This window comes from Schistocerca serialis, chromosome 11 (assembly GCF_023864345.2).
Source record: "Schistocerca serialis cubense isolate TAMUIC-IGC-003099 chromosome 11, iqSchSeri2.2, whole genome shotgun sequence".
Lineage (NCBI taxonomy): Eukaryota > Metazoa > Arthropoda > Insecta > Orthoptera > Acrididae > Schistocerca > Schistocerca serialis.
The window spans coordinates 82,845,394-82,867,511 of record NC_064648.1 but is presented as its reverse complement, the minus strand read 5'-3'; the positions used below and the strand labels follow the sequence as shown (position 1 = coordinate 82,867,511).

At 39.7% G+C, this 22,118-nt stretch overlaps 1 protein-coding gene across 1 annotated transcript in view; it reads left to right on the top strand.

Annotated features, from left to right (window-relative positions):
• Positions 1-21,258, top strand: part of LOC126427071 (uncharacterized) — a 148,830-nt gene extending 127,572 nt beyond the window's left edge. Inside the window, exon 6 of the mRNA XM_050089247.1 lies at positions 21,105-21,258. Within this exon, the coding sequence (XP_049945204.1) occupies positions 21,105-21,127 (23 nt within the window). The 3' untranslated portion in view covers positions 21,128-21,258. The remainder of the gene's footprint in view (positions 1-21,104) is intronic.
• The last annotated feature ends 860 nt before the right edge of the window (positions 21,259-22,118 follow it).

Here is a 22,118-nt window from a genome sequence, read left to right as displayed (position 1 = left end):
AATCCGTGACATAGCGCCTCAACCCACGCGGCCACTCCGCGTGGCCACATTGAACAGTAAGAATGAAAGAGTTCATCTCTGTCTTATACCTTTCTTAATACGAGCACTTCGTCATTTGTCGTCAGTACTAATTGTTACTTTATGATACTTATACATATGTATATTTCACGTCTTTCCGTAATGCTCACTGTTATTTTCTCAGATATTCGATAATCCTTCACCATTCGACATTCCCTAACGTTTCTCCTAGGTCTGCAAATCCCATAAAAGAGCCTTAATTTTTCTTAAGTGTTGCTTCTTCAGAACTGCCTTTACCTTTTCTAAAGCAAAACCATCGGTCACGTCCACAACTATTTTTGCATCCTATGCTATTTGTTTCTGAAACTTGCATTCTTGAGCTACTGTACTGATTGTGCAATAAGTCTCGCATTTATTTCCCTTTACTACCTTTGGAATTATACCGATGATATTTTCGAAAGTCTCCACCACAACATGAAACGACGTTTTGTTGCGTTTAATCCCAGCGCATTTAGGAATTGCAAAACTTGAGTATCTATGTCTTTTACCTTATTCAAGTGCAAGTCCTCCATAGCTGTGTCAGACTCTGACAGTAATAATGAACCCCTTATTGACGTATGTTTCTTCTTCCAGCTCGTCACTGACAGCTCTTTTCCCTCCTAAAGCCATTAAACACCGTCTTTCCACATATCCTCTCTCTCCTCTGCGTTTAACATCGTAACTCTTTCTCCACTATTAATGTTGACACTCCTCCATTTAATTCAACGGATGTGGTTTTGGTTTTTCTGTATGCTGAATTTATCTTTTCCGACGATCATTTCTTTTTCGATTTATTCACAATTTTCGTGCAGCTTTCTTGACATGGTATCCCTGTGCTTAGTTCCTAAGTACATATTGCTTTATTCCTGTCTTTTCCGGAGTATTTTCCTACTTCTTTCATTCAAATATCAGTTTAAATTCTTCTTCAAATGGTTCAAATGGCTCTGAGCACTATGGGACTGAACTTCTGAGGTCATCAGTCCCCTAGAACTTAGAACTACTTAAACCCAACTAACCTTGAAACGTCCCCTTTTGAAAATTTATATACGTGACTGGGCTTAAACTGACACACAATAACTTTTAGCGCAACGCAATCTGACTTTCAAAAATCCCTACAAAAGAGTGGCCCTGACTAACATTAACCTATACCTTTCACAAATCACTTACCTCACAAAAATCTTCGTTACTCGAACTACTGCAATACAGCGAGCGCCACTACTGCCAGCTAAATAAAAGATTCAAACTACGGAAGGCACTAACTACTGATAGGCATAGTTAGCAAATGAAAGATTTTGATAGAGAACAAACAATGTATTTACCTTAATAGTGTTGAAAAATCATAATATACATAGCAGTTCATGATATCCAGTATTACAAATTTCAAAACTCCGCCATCTCTCTCCCCAAATCCACCACTGCTGGCGGCTCACCTCCAACTGCGCAACGCTATGTGCTGTTAACATCCAGCTGCCCAACACTACAATGGCAGACAACAATGCAAACTAGCGACCGACTGCACACAGCCCAGCCAGTGATTTTCATACGGAACGCTACATAACGTTGCCAATAAGAAAACATAAACAGTCTACTTACATAGCGCCCATGCTCCCCACATAAAATTTTACAAATTGTTTTGGGCAGTGGCCAATACAGATTTGAAAAAAATTTTCATAATTACAATAACGAAGAAATCAAATGCACACACGTATTGATACAATGTTGGTCAAAAGCTAAAATTTTCTCACAGTCCATAAAGACAGTCCTGATCATTCATCACAGTAACATTGCAGTGTTTTTCTCAAAGTCTGAGCAGTAAGAGAAAATGCACACGGAAGTAGTGGATTTCCATGCAATCTTGAAGAAGTAGTGTTGTCCTTCCAACAGAAAGACAGTGCTGACTCTTGACATGCAGACAGGTATTGGTCCAGAACAGAGCAAACCCACAGCAGAGTCAGTCGAAATTTTGAAGAGTATTGGTAGGTAGGTCATCACAGAGCAGACCCACTGTAGTCCTGGTAGAGATTACGGTATTGGTGGGCCACCAGAGGTGCAGACCCACTGCAGTCCTTGTAGAAATAATGGTACTGGTAAGTCAGCAAAGGTGTAGACCCGCTGTAGTCCTTGCAAAAATGGCCAGCAGCCATCTGTTGTGACTGTGCAGGTGCACAATGACCACTGAAGAGTCTGCAGAAATGGCTAGCAGCCATCTGTTGTGACTGTGCAGGTGCACAATGACCATTGAAGAGTCTTGCGGATAATATAGCAAGTCCATAAACCTCCACTTGTGCACTCACAAAGTTTTTGAAATTGTCCTTAGAACCAGCAATGCTGTTATCCAGTCCCTTGCTGAATTATTAACATACGTGCAAACACTAAAAGTCCATACTTCTCACATATTGTCCATATACTATGACCAACAGAAACATGTACAGTGAAATGTAACTTACAAGTTACTTAATTTGACGAACTGGTGTCAATTACAATTTTATAACATAAGAATATAATAACAAAGGTACAAAATACATCATTAAAAACATAATAATACAGATAACATTTGTAGTAATACAGGCTTTACAAAAGAATAGAAATAGACATATACATCAGTGTTACAGGAATTATGACATAAGTACATACATAAAAGATCAGAATAACTTTTGAAACATCACCTTCACATATCAGCAACAAAACAGGATAAATAATGTCTAAACATCTTTTCAAAGTAAATAATATATTATCAGAAAAATTCTACAATGTAACTCTCATCAAATAAACACATAAGGACAGGAAGAACACAAATATACAAGAGTACACAAACACATAGCGGAATAACAGAAAGGGAAAGGGCAGGGTTTGTTTTCAGTGTAACATTTGGTACTGCAGTCCAACCTAAAAACTTCATTCCATAGATCTTTCGTCTTATTTCAACATTTGTTTCCACAAAAAAAAAATCCTATCCAAGTATGCTTTCCGTATTTATATGTTCACATATTTCTTACCTCATTATTTATTTCCGAGAAAATCCTACCTAAACCTGTTGTCCCTAAACCCTACTTTTTTGGTTCATATCCTCTTTCAAAATACTTTTTTGGCCAAACCATTTTCTTACAGCTTCTCAATGCATTTCTTCCAATTCATCACAACTCGTTCTCTCATACAGCCTACCCCATCTTAAGCTAACTTAAATCTACTGAGCTCAGATGCTAAACTAAGGGACGAGGCAATGCAGCAGCACAAAACAATTAACACAAACAGCAATGACAAAAAATTCAAATTGGCAAAGTAAGCAACAATATTACAACTAGTATAAGGCAATGAGCAGCAAACAAGAAAAATAAATCAGTAGTAAACTGCCTTAGCAGAGTAACATAAATTCAAATTCAGTAACACTATGCCTGGCAAACAGCAGCAGCAAATGAAATAACTTATATCTAAACATGACATAGCTCAAGCAGAAAAAAATATTACACTAAAGACAACAATGCAGACAAGGGAAATGTATATTCACATCTTAATGTCAATGTAATTAAAGTAATGCACCACAAGAAGTTATTCTATCAAAAAAAGTTACCAAGTAGTTGAAAAGAAAATTTCGTATGCAAGTCCTGTGAAGGGAAATGTCTTTTTATGCTCCTTCGTTTTTTTGAATAGATCATAATATTATTTACTGGATCTGTAGGCATAAAATATTTATATTAGTACATCTATTAAATTTTATTTTAACCAATGCTGCAGTGCAGCTAGAAACAAGATATTAAACAAAATGAGTAAATAAATACATAAAGCAAGCCATACGGCATATCTCTCAACTAGCAATACAATAGCTGTGAAATGTTTCTCATCGTTTCATTAGGCATTTTAGTAAATATCATAAATTAAGAGCTCCACAGTATAACCATATGTTTTCAAGTTTGAGCGTGTCGTATTTGCGATGCTTTCTACAAAGGAATGTCAATAGCGAGGATAATGGCCTCCCTTTTTTTTCTACCTGTGCCTCTGAAAAGGCACACACTAATGGCTTTTTCTCCAGGCATCTGACACAGCTTGGTGCCCAGGACGCATTACGTGCAGGTGGTCACTTAACTTTCTTACGGAAATATTTACGACAGCAGTTTCCGCTACAGTGACAGTCTCATATAAAAAATTTCACAGGTCGACAATTTGTATTGCAAATGTGTAGATACAAAATCTTATGAATATAACAGTGTCCTAAAAATTTTCGCCGGCATTGTGATACATTCACGCATTTACACACATTTCATAACTCTTAAAGTACGATTCTTGGTTTCCAGCATCCTTTTTCACAAGTCAGAGTCCCTAACCACTATTCATTACTCCTTACCTTATTACACATATAAATATTCGTCGACACTTCTTCAATATTTCATCATAACAGATACGTAGCATAATCAAATTCCTCATATAGCATCAGCTTATTGACCATAAACATACCTCAGCAGTATAATACGCATCGTCGTCGTAAAAATAACATCATAACACCTCAGTCAAATCTCAAAAACGTCGTAGCTTTCTGCAATAATTTCAAACCCAAAAAAATATTCTCTGCTCATTTCAATAGTTTCATCTACCTCAAACGTACCTTAAAAATCATGATCTCATACCAAATACATCATTCAAAGCTGTCATAGTATCACAATGGTTCTGAAAAAATATGAAGAGTTCACAAAGTACAGACAAAATACAATTTCGTAAGTGTGAAGTTATCCAACTGTGTAATTACGTAAACATCTGTCACTGAAGTAGTAAAAAAAATGTTTGTCTCTCTCAGTTAAATGATCAGATAGCTGTGTAATTTGTGTGTTAGAGGAATATGGTACCGATGTGTAAAGTTGTATAAGCAAATACTACATTAGCTAGGGCTCCTTGTGCTTGCCACACACATGGTACACAAAGTAAGAATGTACCCCCCTGAGGATTAATGTAATTATACCCTCAGGTGTTACAGATTACAGCAATGGAATGAAATGTATCACGGAAAACCCTTGTATCATTGTACTTCAAATATCTAAAAAAAATAAATGTTTTAAGTGCAAAATTAATCACTCAAATACGTGTACTGTAGCGCTAAACTGTGTGTCATGTTGTAAGATAATCTCTGTGGAAGTCTCGTAGTTATCGTCCTCCGAAAGCTAAGTTTTGCAGAAGTCATTGTACTTACCTCATGATAAACAAAAGTGAAATGCTTTGCGTATAAATATCGTAGTTATTACGCTTATTGTTGTGATGAAGAAAGTACTGTACTGTAACGTATTGTTGTGCTACGGAAAAGGCTGTCTCATTGTAACTGTACCACAAAAGTTACTACTAAAACATGTTTTACTCTCCAGAATAAAACAGAAAACTGGGCAGATATAAAACAGAAACACTGCAAAAGCAACATTGTAAATTGTCACTAATTAGTAGCGTCGTGATAAAATCGTGTAGCTGTCACATAAACTAACCACTGTGTCGTCTGGTATCTCACAGAAAGTACTTTAAATCCAGAATTTATTTTCATGCAGTATATGTTACAAGTATGTAAGCCTTATAGTCGTTATGTAATCGTGCAACTAACGAGCAAGAATGTACACACACAGTAACACTGTGACGTCTGTTCACTATAACAATGCATTCGTAATTTCTGTTTAAACAAGTTCTCTTGTTTCTTGATTGGATATTTAACTTCAAACATTGTTGCATGGTAACAGTTTCTAAGTCTGACAATGCATACAAGAAATGTGAAGTGAAAGGATTTATGGCAAAGACAAAGTTAAAAAGCAGATTATCTTTCAATAAACGGTTTAACATTTGAAATGTGGTGTAAACCTTTACTCTTTCTAGTACGCAGAGTTTCAGCTTCAGTGGAATTATCATTTGGTATACCGTACATCGGTAAAGAATGCTAAAATTTTTCTCAATGTTAGTGTGTATGTAATTTTTCTCGGAGCCAGCCGGCGCACGTGTCTGCCTGCGGTGCGAGTCATTGTCTGTCTCTTTGTTGCCGCACGTCGTTACTGGGATTTGGAGGTCTAACATCTACAAGTTCACCTTGTCGAGAGGGCCCTGCCCTGTTTGAAACCCACCAGTTCTGATTAAATTCTGGTCTGTTGTTACGATTATATCGTCTGTCGTCATATCGGTAGATTCCATAGTTTCTTTCTTGTCGGTCACATGGCGGAGAATTTCTCCCTGAATCGTAACTGCGCGCTGGACTGTTGCGTATAAAGTTATTCTGTCTCCCTTGATAATAATTGTTTTTGTTCCCATATTGTCTGTTTCTATGGTAATCTCTGTCATATTCATTACTACTGTAATGCGATCTTTCTCTGTAACTATTATTACTCTGCCAGTGGTTGTCATATGGGTGCTGTCTGTTTTGGTCACGATTTGCGTTGTAAGAATAGACTTATCGTGTCCAGTTATTGTTTCTGTCGTCACGGAATTGTGACGGATGTGACCTGTAGTGATTGTTTTCCTGTTTTCGCATTCCGCGATTGTCAGTGTCAATTTCCAGTTCTTGTAACAGTCCCTGAAAAGCTTCATTGTCGTCTTTGCAACGTCCTGCCAAAATAATATGTTGTAAATGTTCAGATAATTTGATTAAGCAAATGCGGATGAGTTCTGAATGGCTGTATGGACTTGAAAGATATTGATTCTTATGCAACATGTCTTCAAAATATTTCACAAGACTGGAAAATTCAGATTGTTCGAAATGTTTCATCATTATGATGCTATGTTTTACTCGGTCTTGTGTAGCTTGAGACCAATACGCTGAGAGGAAGGCATGATAAAATTCTCCTTCACTGTGACAATCGTGAATGACCGATCGCATTCTTACAGCTGGTTCATTCTCCAAGTAGCCACACATAAATTCTAATCTGTGCTCTAATGACCAGTTGGGAGGAAAACAATGAGAGAATTTATGGAGCCATGCTTGTGGATGAATGTCGTTGGCAGAATTCTTAAATGTTTTGAATTTACGTGTAGTAATGAACAGCTTATAGTCAAAATCATAATGTCGGCGAGTCACATGTCGGTCATTGTCATGTCGTTTCGGCGGTTCCATCTCAAAATTTGGTGTGCCTTGCCAATTTCTTTCATAATTTCCAAAGTGTCTTGTGTTATTATTTTGTGGTTGTTTCATATTTCTAAGTCCCTCTTCCCGTGTTGGAGCGCGAGTGTCCTTTGAAATATGTAATTTTTGTATTACTTGTGTCAGCTGATCTTGTACTTCCCGGATTTCTCTTTGGTGTTGCGTATTAATTTGATTCTGATTTTGTTTGAATTTCCTAATTTGTTCGCACTCTTCTGTGTCATTAAAGACTACCGGTTTTGTGTCATTCAGATAATCATCTACCTTCATAGATAAATTATTTAGCTGATTCAAAAGTTCAACTACTTTCTCTGATAATGAACTAATTTCCTCCATGTGTCTTTCTACTGTGTCCTTTAAGTTTTCCTGAGTTTCTGCAAGTTGCGTAACTGAATCGGTAGATGCAGCTGAGTCAATTTTAGCTTGCAAGGTCTCATGATTTTCATGAACAACAATTTGCAGTTCTTTTATGGCTGCTTCGTGATTCTGTAACGCATTTTCATGCTGCAAAAAAATAGGTTGAAAATGCTCACAAATTTGTGTTTTTACGTCGTTACAGACTTTTTGACATTTCGATTCGATTTTATGTAACTCAGTAGTTAAATATTTACGTGTTTGTTCAAGTGTGGTGTGAAGATTTTGTTCCATTGCGTCTAACTGTTGCTGTGTTTGTCTCTGGTGTTGTTCCATTGTGTCTAACTTTTGAAGATTTTGTTCCATTGTGTCTAAATTTTGAAGCTTTTGCTGTGTTTGTCTCTAGTGTTGTTCCATTGTGTCTAACTTTTGAAGCTTTTGCTGTGTTTGTCTCTGATTTTGTTCCATTTGTTGCATTAGCTGTAACAACAATGCATTAATGTCTGGAATCTGTTCCTCTACGCTTTTCGGCAGTGCATTTGCACCGGCAACATTCACATTTTGACAAGCAGAAAATGTGTCTTGACTTATTTGAGAAAACGGTGAGGACGCGAAACCTGAATCTACAGAATTTGCAAAATTGTGTCCTGTCATTCCTGATTCCTGAGGCGAGCTGTTGCCGATCGATCGATCGATAATGCTTCCCTGTTCACTAATTGTTTCACTGCCTACGCCATTGTTTGCCGCCCGCTCCATTTCCCTATGCACAGTTACCAAATTACTATGTTGAACATTAGTTAATTGATTACACAGTGGCGCTAACACACTGCTTTCATCTTCACTGTCATTTCTCAGTTTACTTTGGAGCCTAGTATTACGTTTTTCACACGCCATTATTGTCACAATATTTCACACGATAACACAGAGAAACACAATTTGAAGAGCAAAAAGAAGAGAACACATTAACATAGCACTGAAAATAATATCTACTTAATTGCAGCTGCGAAATACTTGGTGCAAATCTACATGCGTGCCACACCTGTTTTACTGTACAACAATGAAAGACTGCAACTACAAAGGAAATTCTCTCTATAATTACACGCTAGCGATAAACAATAGCTACACTAATTACACAAACTACAAGAAAAAATCAGAAGATTCCAGTGAGGTATCCTGGCAGGGTCGCCATATGAAACGTCCCCTTTTGAAAATGTATATACGTGACTCGGCTTAAACTGACACACAATATTTTTAGCGCAACGCAATCTGACTTTCAATAGTCCCTACAAAAGAGTGGCCCTGACTAACATTAACCTATACCTTTCACAAATCACTTACCTCACAAAAATCTTCATTACTCGAACTACTGCAATACAGCGAGCGCCACTACTGCCAGCTAAATAAAAGATTCAAACTATGGAAGGCACTAACTACTGATAGGCATAGTTAGCAAATGAAAGATTTTGATAGAGAACAAACAATGTATTTACCTTAATAGTGTTGAAAAATCATAATATACATAGCAGTTCATGATATCCAGTATTACAAATTTCAAAACTCCGCCATCTCTCTCCCCAAATCCACCACTGCTGGCGGCTCACCTCCAACTGCGCAACGCTATGTGCTGTTAACATCCAGCTGCCCAACACTACAATGGCAGACAACAATGCAAACTAGCGACCGACTGCACACAGCCCAGCCAGTGATTTTCATACGGAACGCTACGTAACGTTGCCAATAAGAAAACATAAACAGCCACAGCTTACTTACAACCTAAGGACACCACACACATCCATGCCCGTGGCAGGATTCGGACTTGCGACCGTAGCGGTCGTGCGGTTCCAGACTGTAGCGCCTAGAACCGCTCGGCGACTCCGGCCGATAATATTTGTTCCATTACAGAAAGTTTTTTCTCAGTTATTTTACTCGTACCTACACTGATCAGCCAGAACATAATGGCCTACTATCGATATAAATCCATCCAGGCGATAGCGGCGTCAGCCGGCGAGATATGCCTGCTGATCAGACACACGTACGGTGCATGTGGTATCAGTGAGTGTGCTGTCTGTGTGTGGAATTGTGAAGGCTCGCACTCTGTCTGAGTTTGACCGAGGGCAGACTGCGATGGCGTGGAGGTTAGGTACGAGCATTTCAAAAACAGCAAGGAGAGCTGTGGAGAATGTCTTCAACGCCAAGGACAAACCACTTCCAGACGTCGTAGGGTTGGGCGGCCACCTCCCATTACAGATGTCGGATGTAGTAGGCTGGGCGGACTGGCAAAACAGGACAGGCTGCCAACTGTGGCGGAACTAGCACGAGACTTTAATGCTGGGCAGGGCACAAGTCTGTGTGAACACGCAGTGCACCGAACACTCCCAACGATGGGCCTCCGCAGCCGACGGCCCATGCTTGTGCTAATATGAACAGCACCACACTGACGACTTCGCCTGGAATGTTCAGCACTGGGCAGTGCAACAGTGGCAGAGCCTTGCATGGCTATGTGAATCCCGACACCTTCTTCATCCCAATAGCAGGGCGCGAATCCGTCGCCTTCCAGCGTAACAGCCCCTTGAACCCCCGCAATACCTGACGTCTGTCATTCTACATGCTTCCCTGGGTTTGTTGGACGTAATTCAACCTCCCTCTGTGGTTCATTTCTCCTGTAATTACCTGACGTATTTGGCTGTAGTTGCGTTATTGCACCACCTCCACATCTACTTTCTCTCCATTGACCTGGCGATCGCTGATTAAAATCAGTCTGTCGGTTTTCCCGAAGTCCCAAATTTCCATTCCTATTCTCGTCCACATATGTCCTGTTCCAATTATTATTATTATTATTATTAAAACCATACCCATTACGTTGTGGTCCCGTATTTCCACTACTCCTACTTATTTAAGTATTTCCATTTCGTCTGGAACTCAATCCCATTACCAATCTACCCTTGTTACCATTACTAGTCTCTTTATTGCTTGTCCTTTAAAACTTATTCTGTCCTGACTCACGACGTCTTGGAGCGTCATTTTCATACATGAACTCAACCTCTCGCAAAACACCTTCAAAGGTTTCAAAATTATCGCCCTCACGTTCTATCAGTGCTTGTTGACATTTAATTGGTAATTTAGTTTTGCATATCTGTATCAATTCTCCATCGCTATATGGGCTGTCTAAACATTGATTTCTTTTCGTCATATTCTCAAAGAGTTAGACCGCAGTTCTCTCTTGCGAGTTTTCAAATGAGACATTTTGCAATAGGCCGTACTTTATTCTCTTTTGCGCCACAGGTGACCAACATCTAGCTATAAAGGCTGCTCGAAACGAATTATACGAATTGCAAGTTTCCACTGTTTTCTGAATGGTTTCGGCTACACTTCCATCCATGTATGCACAAATGAAATCTATTTTATGTTTCACAGGCCAATGTGCTGGTGTTCCTACTTTGAACTGACCAATAAATGTGCGAGGATGTAGACTATTTGTATCTTCCTTAGAGTGCAGGTTATTGCGCGCTGTAAGAAAGTGGTTACCATCAAAATTTCTTGCTTCGCTCTGTGACATCATACCTTCTGTGTTTTGAGAACTAGAATTCTGTTTTATGTTTGCATCAAATTTACGCAAACATTCTGTGACAATTGTGCCGCAGAATCACTTGCAGGTTTCATTGCGCAATATGCGTGCATAACACTTACTACCGGCTCTGTATCTTGTCTTGTAAGCAATTGTGGCTCTTGAGACACTGTACTGTAACCCATTGGTATTCATCCTACATGTTGTGGTGTTGCGTAATGTGTCGCTATTGCTTGGTCTGCGTATGTCATGCTTTGTGCTTGATGTACATAACCTTGCTGCAACCCTCATTCTCAACTGACCTGCTATTCTCTCTTGAGCAAGTGGTCGCAAACCACATTGTTCCCTACTGTTACCGTATTCTTCTGAGTTATGTTGTTTTGGACTAATTTCCCGATTTCTGTTTGCGTTTTTGGACTGACATTGACATATGCCTTTCTGTCTCACTTCACCTGTACATTCGCATTCTCGTTCTGTCGTATTATCGGCGGCTGTTGAATTTACCGTCTTCACAGTATTATCTACCAACATTAAGGAAGATTCTGTCGTCGTTTTCGACTCCCCACTAACGCTTTCCGCGTCTCCTCGACTTTCTTTTGAATGCAAAACTTCCTTTCTGGGCCGTTGAAATTGATGTACGTTTTTCTCTTGTATCTTTAAAATACGAGCATCGAATTTCCTAAATGCAGCTTTTGCTGTTGTTTTCTGGGACATCGTTTTAGCAATGATATGAGCCGCTTTCGTCGACGCTCTGATGGCAAAGTTTAACTTTTTTGACACTTTGTTGTGTATCTTCATGTAACATATTCATGTCTACTGGGACAGTGTCAATGTCTGTTCTCATTCGTGTTTTCCCTGTAACAAGCGTTTGAAGCGTAATTTGAGCTTCTTGAGCTTCAGTTCGGATTCGGTCTAAATGACCTTGAATATTATCACTGGTTTTTTTCTATTTATTTGTTAGTTTCTCTCAGCCTCAGTGCTTTGCGCCCTTCTAACTCTTTTTGCCTTGAGTTATGCCCCCTTCTAAACGCCCTGATAATTCTTTTTGTCCTTGGGTTATGCGCCCTTCTAAACGATTTTCGGATTCTTTAGATTATTGTAACCAACGATTGTCTGATTCCTGAGATTGTTGTAATAACCGCTGCAACATACTATATATGTTGGCGTTTTCCACTCCTGCATCATTTTCGCCCGTTGCCATTTGATGTAACCATTCCCTCTTTCGTTTTTCGTGAACCGTTTCCTTCTCTTCTGAACACAGTGTAGGTGCACTAACACTCGTTCTTCCATGTGGTTGCAAACCTTTCTGATTCAATATCTTCACGTTCGGTTCTACAAACTGTAAATTACTGTCAACGGATTCTGCATCTGAATAATGTGTAATGCTGTCCTCTTGTCCATTTCTTTGACCATATTGAACACCATGTGTTACATTTTCAGTCTCATTCGGTATTACTGCGTCCTCTGTTTCGTGTTTTTCTCGCTGATCTGGCTGTTGCGTGTCCAACTCGATCGTATCAAGGTCTGCCATGACTTCTCTCTACCTTGACCTACTGTTTTCTGTCATTTTTGATCGTTCCTCTTAGCGTTGCTGTTGGTGGGTTTTTCGAACCTGACCACGCGTTAACATCTGATTATACGACTTGACTCTACCCCAAAATATGATTCACACAGTCCTATATTCAATATGTTCCCTCGTCTTTCCTTTAGCCTTTTTTCTTGCTGGTTTTGAGACAGAACTCAACACAACCGAATACAACAATGTATTGCTCCAGCAATTAAAACATACACAAATACACATCTATCTACACTTATTTACTTAACTTTTTTACTACTACACATTTGAGTCACATTTAAATGAAAACTATTTTTCTCCATTTTGAGTTAGCTTTTTGTTTATCCTCGATAAACCATCAGAATGCTGTTAATTCAAAATCCTGTATTTTATATCTCAGCTGAATGCTGTTTATTCAGTATCCTGGCAGAGTAAGCCATTTGTAAAGTGGCTGAAATCTCTTACAGTTTTATGCAAGTGGATAACGTATTTTACACGCCAATGGATAGTGTATCTTGCGATGTGGAGGTAAAATAATAAAGAAGTGCGGTTTCAGCGTTTTCCCACGAAATGCTTCATATACAAATGTTGGTTAAAAATGTTATTGCAAATTTTGGCTCTCACGGGGATGATTTCTACACTTGGTGCATTAGTACACTTCCACACCCGCGCATTTGTTATAGATTTTGAATTAATTATTCACTCAGATATAAGTACAGTTTATGCTAGGGAACGAGAATTGGGCGACTATTATACAAAAATCAGTTTTTCACGACACAGTTCAATCACTACTTATTGGCGTTGTCCTTTTCTTTCACACAATGAAATTAGCACTGGTGAGACGGTTTACTGCTATTCTTTAATAATAATTTGACTCCGAGCCCCCAATAGCAGTAATGTGGGCTGCTGTAATCGCAGGTTATTCAGTCAATTCTAACAGAACCACAAGTCCCACTGTCGTCTTTGTTCTAACAGTTTTGGCGCGAAATCACAGTTCGCCACATGTTCACTTACGGCGGTGTATACCTCGTAAATCGCACTCACACAAATAATCGTAGCACTTCAAGTTCACCAAATATATGCCTGAGCACTTGCACTATTAAACAATACTCTTTGTCGAAAAAAATCTGCGCGAAAAAGGATTCTCAAACGACCACATGGGCCACCCTCAAGTGGGGCTTGCTCGCCACCCACCCTCCAGAACGACTGACCAACTGTAACACCTACAGCGCCTATCGGTGTTGAAAAAACAAAATTATCTCCCAAATTAGCTCCCACGTCCTTAAAATATCAATTCACAAAATGACCCAAGTCCCTTCACAAGTAGTAGTTACGAAAAACAAATATAAAACAAATAGAGGGAAATATCTAGCATAGAAAGCAAAAGAAAAGAAAAGGAAAATTAAATTATAAATTTTAGAAACATGGGAAGGGGGAGAAACAGAAAATATTAAAATATTAGTTATTCCAATACGTAAGAAAATCAATATTATAGTCATAGAACGTAGGCCTGGGACACCAGAGACAGTATTTATTAACGTATAAATAGCCATACGTTGTAATTACGATACTCCAGTCCCTAGTCTGTTCTAGTTCGGAAGATATTTAGGACGTACAGCTTTAGAGAACAACAATTGGGACTTTATTGAACGGGGATCAAAACGGTTCAAATGGCTCTGAGCACTATGGGACTTAACATCTTAGGTCATCAGTCCCCTAGAACTTAGAACTACTTAAACCTAACTAACCTAAGGACATCACACACATCCATGCCCGAGGCAGGATTCGAACCTGCGACCGCAGCAGTCGCGCGGTTCCAGACTGAGCGCCTAGAACCGCGAGACCACCTCGGCCGGCAAAACGGGGATCAAGAATAGATCGTGACGAGATTGTTTTTGAGGATTGTCAATTCAAGACTTTAATTTGGACTTTTATCAGATTAGATACATGGGAAGGTGAATAGCAATTTCTTTGGCTTTAATGTCAATTCGTGTGAATATTTAATCGCTTTACTGAATGGAAAATTATAACCGGATTCGGACTTTGAGCTGTGATGATGGGAAACTTTAACTTCACGCGACTAGTGATCATAGTTAATGACAGTTTGCGGATATTAAATAGATTTACCGAAAATGACAGGATATTATCTAACATCTCTGATGCTAGTGGGAATCCTACTTAGACATCTAATTAAAGAACTTGTTTGAATGAGATCGTATGAGTTAACCTATTTATTAATAATTCTTGTCAATAAACTGACGTTGTTAATTTGAAACATAATAAAAGTCATGAAGATTAATTTAAGTTAGATTAACAAACGTGAAGGTTACGTGATCTACGCCAAGAACAAACTAGCGATTCATAACTAAAACAATTGAACGAAATGTTAAAGTATCGTCGTCTGTAAGCATTGGTAGTACAGCTACTAAAGATTTTCTCTCAGAGTTGGGAAGACTATACGTGTAGTGACCCACGTTTAACATTGGGTTTTAAAAGTGGTGAAATTGATACTTAGCTAGGACAATATTAAATAAAAGTAAAACCCTTCAATGACAGCCAATGTGTAAAAAACGAAATCAGACTTTCACGTAGTAGACGAAAAAGCGAAAACAGAAAAAGGGCGGCTACACAACGACTGAACTCTGGCCAAGATTATATTAGCTCGGACGTCAACACCCCTGGTAACGCAAGTACCAATATCACCAGTCAAGGTTACAAATTTTGATACATACGTCCCTCGACAGAAATAAGTACACCTTCGGAACCGCGCTAAAAAGCACGTCTAATCTACTATGTTACATTAATTTCTAGGATTATTCTATCGCCCGTAAATCAAGTTTCAGTTTTTGCAAATTTTCGCCACTTCGCGCAAATTTGTGTGTTGACATCTGTGCTGCGAAGTTTTAACATAGGACTGCGTGTGGCACCGCTTTTAGGCGTAATCAATAGCGATCTACGCATTGCGATGCTCAAAATCTAGGTCTCTAGAAGAGCGTAGCGTTCCAAAGGATTGGAAAAGGGCACAGGTCATCCCCGTTTTCAAGAAGGGACGTCGAACAGATGTGCAGAACTATAGACCTATATCTCTAACGTCGATCAGTTGTAGAATTTTGGAACACGTATTATGTGCGAGTATAACGAGTTTTATGGAGACTAGAAATCTACTCTGTAGGAATCAGCATGGGTTTCGAAAAAGACGGTCGAATGAAACCCAGCTCGCGCTATTCGTCCACGAGACTCAGAGGGCCATAGACACGGGTTCCGAGGTAGATGCCGTGTTTCTTGACTTCCGCATGGCGTTCGATACAGTTCCCCATAGTCGTTTAATGAACAAAGTAAGAGCATATGGACTATCAGACCAATTGTGTGATTGGATTGAGGAGTTCCTAGATAACAGGACGCAGCATGTCATTCTCAATGGAGAGAAGTCTTCCGAAGTTAGAGTGATTTCAGGTGTGCCGCAGGGGAGTGTCATAGGACCGTTGCTATTCACAATATACATAAATGACCTGGTGGATGACATCGGAAGTTCACTGAGGCTTTTTGCAGATGATGCTGTGGTGTACCGAGAGGTTGTAACAATGGAAAATTGTACTGAAATGCAGGAGGATCTGCAGCGAATTGACGCATGGTTCAGGGAACGGCAATAGAATCTCAGTGTAGACAAATGTAATGTGCTGCGAATACACAGAAAGATACATTCCTTATCATTTAGCTACAAAATAGCAGGTCAGCGACTGGAAGCAGTTAATACCATAAATTATCTGGGAGTACACATTTGGAGTGATTCAAAATGGAATGATCATATAAAGTTGATCGTCAGTAAAGCAGATGCCAGACTGAGATTCATTGGAAGAATCCTAAGGAAATGCAATCCGAAAACAAAGGAAGTAGGTTACAGTACGCCTGTTCGCCCACTGCTTGAATACTGCTCAGCAGTGTGGGATCCGTACCAGATAGGGTTGATAGAAGATATAGAGAAGATCCAACGGAGAGCAGCGCGCTTCGTTACAGGATCATTTAGTAATCGCGAAAGCGTTACGGAGATGATAGATAAACTCCAGTGGAAGACTCTGCAGGACAGACGCTCAGTATCTCGGTACGGGCTTTTGTCAAAGTTTCGAGAACATACCTTCACCGAAGACTCAAGCAGTATATTGCTCCCTCCTACGTATATCTCGCGAAGAGACCATGAGGATAAAATCAGAGAGATTAGAGCCCACACAGAGGCATACCGACAATCCTTCTTTCCACGAATAATACGAGACTGGAATAGAAGGGAGAACCGATAGAGGTACTCAAAGTACCCTCCGCCACACACCGTCAGGTGGCTTGCGGAGTATAGATGTAGATGTAGATGTAGATGTAGATCTTCATATCTATAATAATTAATTAATTATGGGCGATAAATGTTAATAATAATTTGCAAACAATGATAACTATTGCAAGTTAAGTGTATAGTATAACTTAACTAGTTTAAAATACGTGTGATGCCACCCAAAATATTATATAGTGATGTTCTTTACGTCATGAATTTTCTATTGAATTTTATAATCAGTGATGGCAACATAGTGAAAGAACTGGAAGCGAGGTGTAGCAAAGCTAATGCAGTGAGCGCTCAGCTACGATCTACTCTCTTCTGCAAGAAGGAAGTCAGTACCAGGACTAAGATATCTGTGCACCGTTCAATCGTTCGATCAACTTTGTTGTATCGGAGCGAAAGCTGGGTGGATTCAGGTTACCTTATCAATAAGGTTGAGGTTACGGATATGAAAGTAGCTAGGATGATTGCAGGTACTAGTAGATGGGAACAATGGCAGGAGGGTATCCACAATGAGGTAATCAAAGAAAAACTGGGAATGAACTCTATAGATGTAGCAGTCAGGGCGAACAGGCTTAGATGATGGGGTCATGTTACACGCATGGGAGACGCAAGGTTACGCAAGAGACTTATGGGTTCTGCAGTAGAGGGTAGGAGGAGTCGGGGCAGACCGAGGGGAAGGTACCTGGATTCGGTTAAGAATGATTTTGAAGTAATAGGTTTAACATCAGAAGAGGCACCAATGTTAGCACTGAATAGGGGATCATGGAGGAATTTTATAAGGGGGACTATGCTCCAGACTGAACGCTGAAAGTAATCAGTCTTAAATGATGATGATGGTGATGATTTTATAAACAGTTTCCCATCAAACTTTGTTTATTGCCCTTTACGAGCTTAATTATTTATGAATCTTAACGTATGACTACGGCACTCGATCCGCTATGACGAAACGTTTTTAATGAGTGGCCGCTCGTCCCTGTAAGTTGTTGTTTACTATTTTTATTAATCTTTCAGTATTTGTGATATTAACCGATTTTGAGGTTGCTATAACTTTTGCATCTCGTGAATTGAAATAAACATCTATCTTTCAGAAGGTGCACATTGCAGACCACAATCCACTGCCGCATTGCTCTTCATAGTTCTCGCGTAATGCGCAGAAAACCAAACAGTGTCCCCAGCTGCGGGCCGCGCAGACCGACCTCTGCAAATCTGACGTGGGCGCGGCGCGCGCTTCCGGGAATGTCCACAAAGCTGTCCTTGCCTACTAGAAACGTCCATCTAGTAACGGGGGATTGTACCGGCACAATCTTAACTGTCATCTCAGGCCCAGGGTGGCAAAAAGGCACACCACACAGCTTCAAATTTTGGTCCTGTCTAAAATTAATTAAAATGCCACTGTGACGTTACAAGAATACACAAATTACTATATATGACAAGTTATAAGATTTATCCTAAAATGATAACACAACCTCTCCTTTTCTCATTCTACATTTTAATTTATCAAACCTTTAAAGGTTCATATGGTAAATACAAAAATATTTAATTACTTTCAACTCCCAACAAGTCAATTACCATGTAGACATTGAATACGTGATTATTAAAACTTTATCTCTATATATGAAAATATTATAACAAATGAAACAATTAAACCTTTATCAATGATATTTACATCTACCTTGCTGTACATGAGCAATGGGCTAAGTTGGTGGAGAATGAACTTTATCTTTTGAAGTAATCAAAACTATCATGTACTCTTGAATTTCTATATTCGAAACGTACGCAGGTTGGAGTGAGCAAATATCGACTCATCATTTTAACTCGCCTAAAGGGTGTTGGTACATTACCGGTCGAAAACAGTGGCGGCATTGTCTCCGTGCTGGATCTGAAACGCTAATTCCCTACTCTGGCTTTGACTGAATTAAATCAGTCTTAACTTCGCTCCATTCCGTACAATGTTAAATGTTCCCTAGTCGAAATTAATAGCAATTCCACACTCGCTATGGGATGGAGCGACATGCACAAATCTCAGCCCCCACAAATTCCCACAGGAATATGAACTACCAATTTCCATTTGTCGCCACGATACGTGCAACTTACCGCCCTCACTTCGCAAATGTAAAGTTTGAGTCTCAACGTCTTCGCTACTTTTACCACACACATGTGAGTATCCCATCACGAGACCAGAGCTCTCTGTGTGTTAACTTAATTCTCAAAATTCTTTTATATGACGTTACTCTCCCCACCGCGGTTCTACTACGTCACACAGTATCGCTTCGGCCAACTGCTTCCTCGTTATATGTGAATTCTTATTTTTCTTGCGTGGGTCGCTGCTATCATCGTTAATGTAGTATCACAATTTACCCACAGTCTCGGCTGTGTTTATTCTAAAAAGTACTATATTGTACTCGCCTTATTTCTTTCTGCACTGCAGTTGGGCCTTCTTTTGTTAATGTTATTTGGGTTTCCCAATGCCATTAGCCACTTGCACTGCTCTCCAAACTCCGTTCACTTTATCTCATTTGGGCATGCCGCTGTCGTTATAAGGGTAGACATTGTTTTGTTATTCAGTACACGAGATTGCCAAATTACTTCCTGTTGACAATACAGAGATATTTTCTGGGGATTTTATTCTGTCTCATACGTATGAAGCTTATGTAAGGTCCGAAAAATGCGGACACCTTACAAAGGCCCCAGAGAGGCAATTCTCACGTTGCGGTTGACAATGGAAGCAAGACTAAAGAAAAATCATGGCACTTTCATAGGATTTGTAGAGCTGGAAATAGCATTTGACAATGTAAAGTGGTGCAAGATGTTCGAAATTCTGAGAAAAATGGGGTTAAGCTGTAGGGAGAGACGGGTAATGTACAATATATGAAAGAGCCAGGAGGGAATAATGAGAGTGGACTACCAAGAACGCAGTGCTTCTATTAAAGGGGGTGGAAGACAAGGATGTTATCTATCACCCCTACTGTTTAAACTGCATAAACAAGAAGTACTGATTGAAATAAAAGAGAGGTTCGTGGGGGGGGGAGGGGGTTAATATTCTAGTTGAAAGGATATCAATGATAGAATGAGATTGGTATCCAGAGTTAAAGTGAAGAAGGGTTGCAATGTATGCTGAATGGAATGAACAGTCTAATGAGTACAGAATGTGGATTGAGAGTAAATCGAAGACAGACGAAAGTAACGATAAGTGGCAGAAATGAAAACAGCGAGAAACTTAACATCAGGATTAATGGTGACGAAGTAAATGAATTCTGGTACCTAGACAGTAAAGTAACCAATAACGGATGGAGCAAGGAGGACATCAAAAGCAGACAAGCACAGGCAAAAAGGACTTTTCCGACCAAGAGAAATCTACTAGTATCCAAAATAGCGCTCAATTTGAGGTGGAAATTTCTGAGAATGTACGTTTGGACCACAGCGTTGTATGAAAGTGAAACTTGGACTGTGGGAAAACTGGAACAGAACAGAATCGAAGTATTTTAAATGTGGCGCTACAGACGATTGTTGAAAATTAGGTGGAGATGCTGCACAGAATCGGAGGCGAAAGGAATATGTGGGAAACACTGACAGGAAGAAGAGACAAGATGATAGGACATCTGTTAAGAGATAAGTAAATGGCTTCCATGGTACTAGAGGAGACTAGAGGAGACTAGAGAGACTGGAATACTTCCAGCAAGCAGTTGAGCACATGCGTGGCATGTGCTACGCTGAGATGAAGAGGTTGGCACAGGAGAAGAATTCGTGGCGGGCCGCATCAAGCCAGTCAGAAGAATGTTCATTAAAAAAAAAAAAAAAACAAGAGGTAGGAAATCGGCTGTGTCCTTTTCGAGGGAAACATGCCTGCAGTTTCCCTAAGAGATTCAGAAAAACCGGTGAAAAACTGAATCTGGATGCCATAGTGGGGATTCAAAAGGCTGTGATCACGTATGCGAGCTCAATGTCGCACCACGGAGCCTCGTAGGTAAACTTTTCCAAATAAAGTCGTTTAATTCTGTGGTATAGAACTTCATTGATAGTAAATACATATGTGCTCGAACTTCACAGTAGTAGTTTCAGTTTCGGCTTTTAAAATCCATTCCAATACCTGTTGTTTTATTAAGGGGAAATGTTACTATGTATTCGTCATTGTAAACACTTATGCTTACGTTGTTAACAGGTTCAGCATGGGGCCGTGGCTGATCAACACGTACTTCAGCAATGGTTGTGCACGGATAGTGGCCTAGCATAGCATCTTATGTACAGCTGAAGTAAGGAAGTACAGTGTATTTACTTTTTAATAAATAAAGGTTAATAGTCTTCATTGTTTTAAATGCTGCTCCAATCTCACAAGCCACGATGTTTCAATTGGCAGTCCTTGAAATGTCGTATCGATTCCATATACCAGAAAGAACTGTAAAATTTAATATAATTGGTATGCACATCATGCAGTTGACAGTGTATTTAAGAAGGTGTATATACGCATTGAAAAAGATTCTGACAGATATTCAAGTTTACTTTTTTTCAAATATTGGACGATATACTATGTGATCAACAGTATCCAGACACCACCAAAAACATATGTTTTTCATATTCGGTGCATTGTACTGCCACCTACTGCCAAGTACTCCGTATCAGCGACCTCAGTAGTCATTAAATATCGTGAGAGAGCAGAATGGGGAGCTCCACGGAACTCACGGACTTCGCATGTGGTCATGTGAGCGTGTAAGGAGCAAACATTGAACGATTAAACAGTGGAAAAACGTTGTGTGGAGTGACGAATCACGGTACACAATGTGGCGATCGTATGGCAGGGTGTGGGCATGCCGAATGTCTGGTGAACGTAATCTGCCAGGGTGTGTAGTGCCAACATAAAATTCGGAGGCGGTACTGTTATGGTGTGGTCGTGTTTTTCATGGAGGGGGCATGCACCCCTTGTTGTTTTGCGTGGCACTATCACATCACAGGCCTACATTGATATTTTAAGCAGCTTCTTGCTTCCCATTGTTGAAGACCAATTCGGGAATGGCGATTGCATTTATCAATACGATCGAGCACCTGTTCATAATGCACGGCCTGTGGTGGAGTGTTTACACGACAATAACGCCCCTGTAATGGACTGGCCTGCATGGAGTCCAGAACTGAATCCTAAAGAAAAACCTTTGCGATGTTTTGGGACGCCGACTTCACGCCA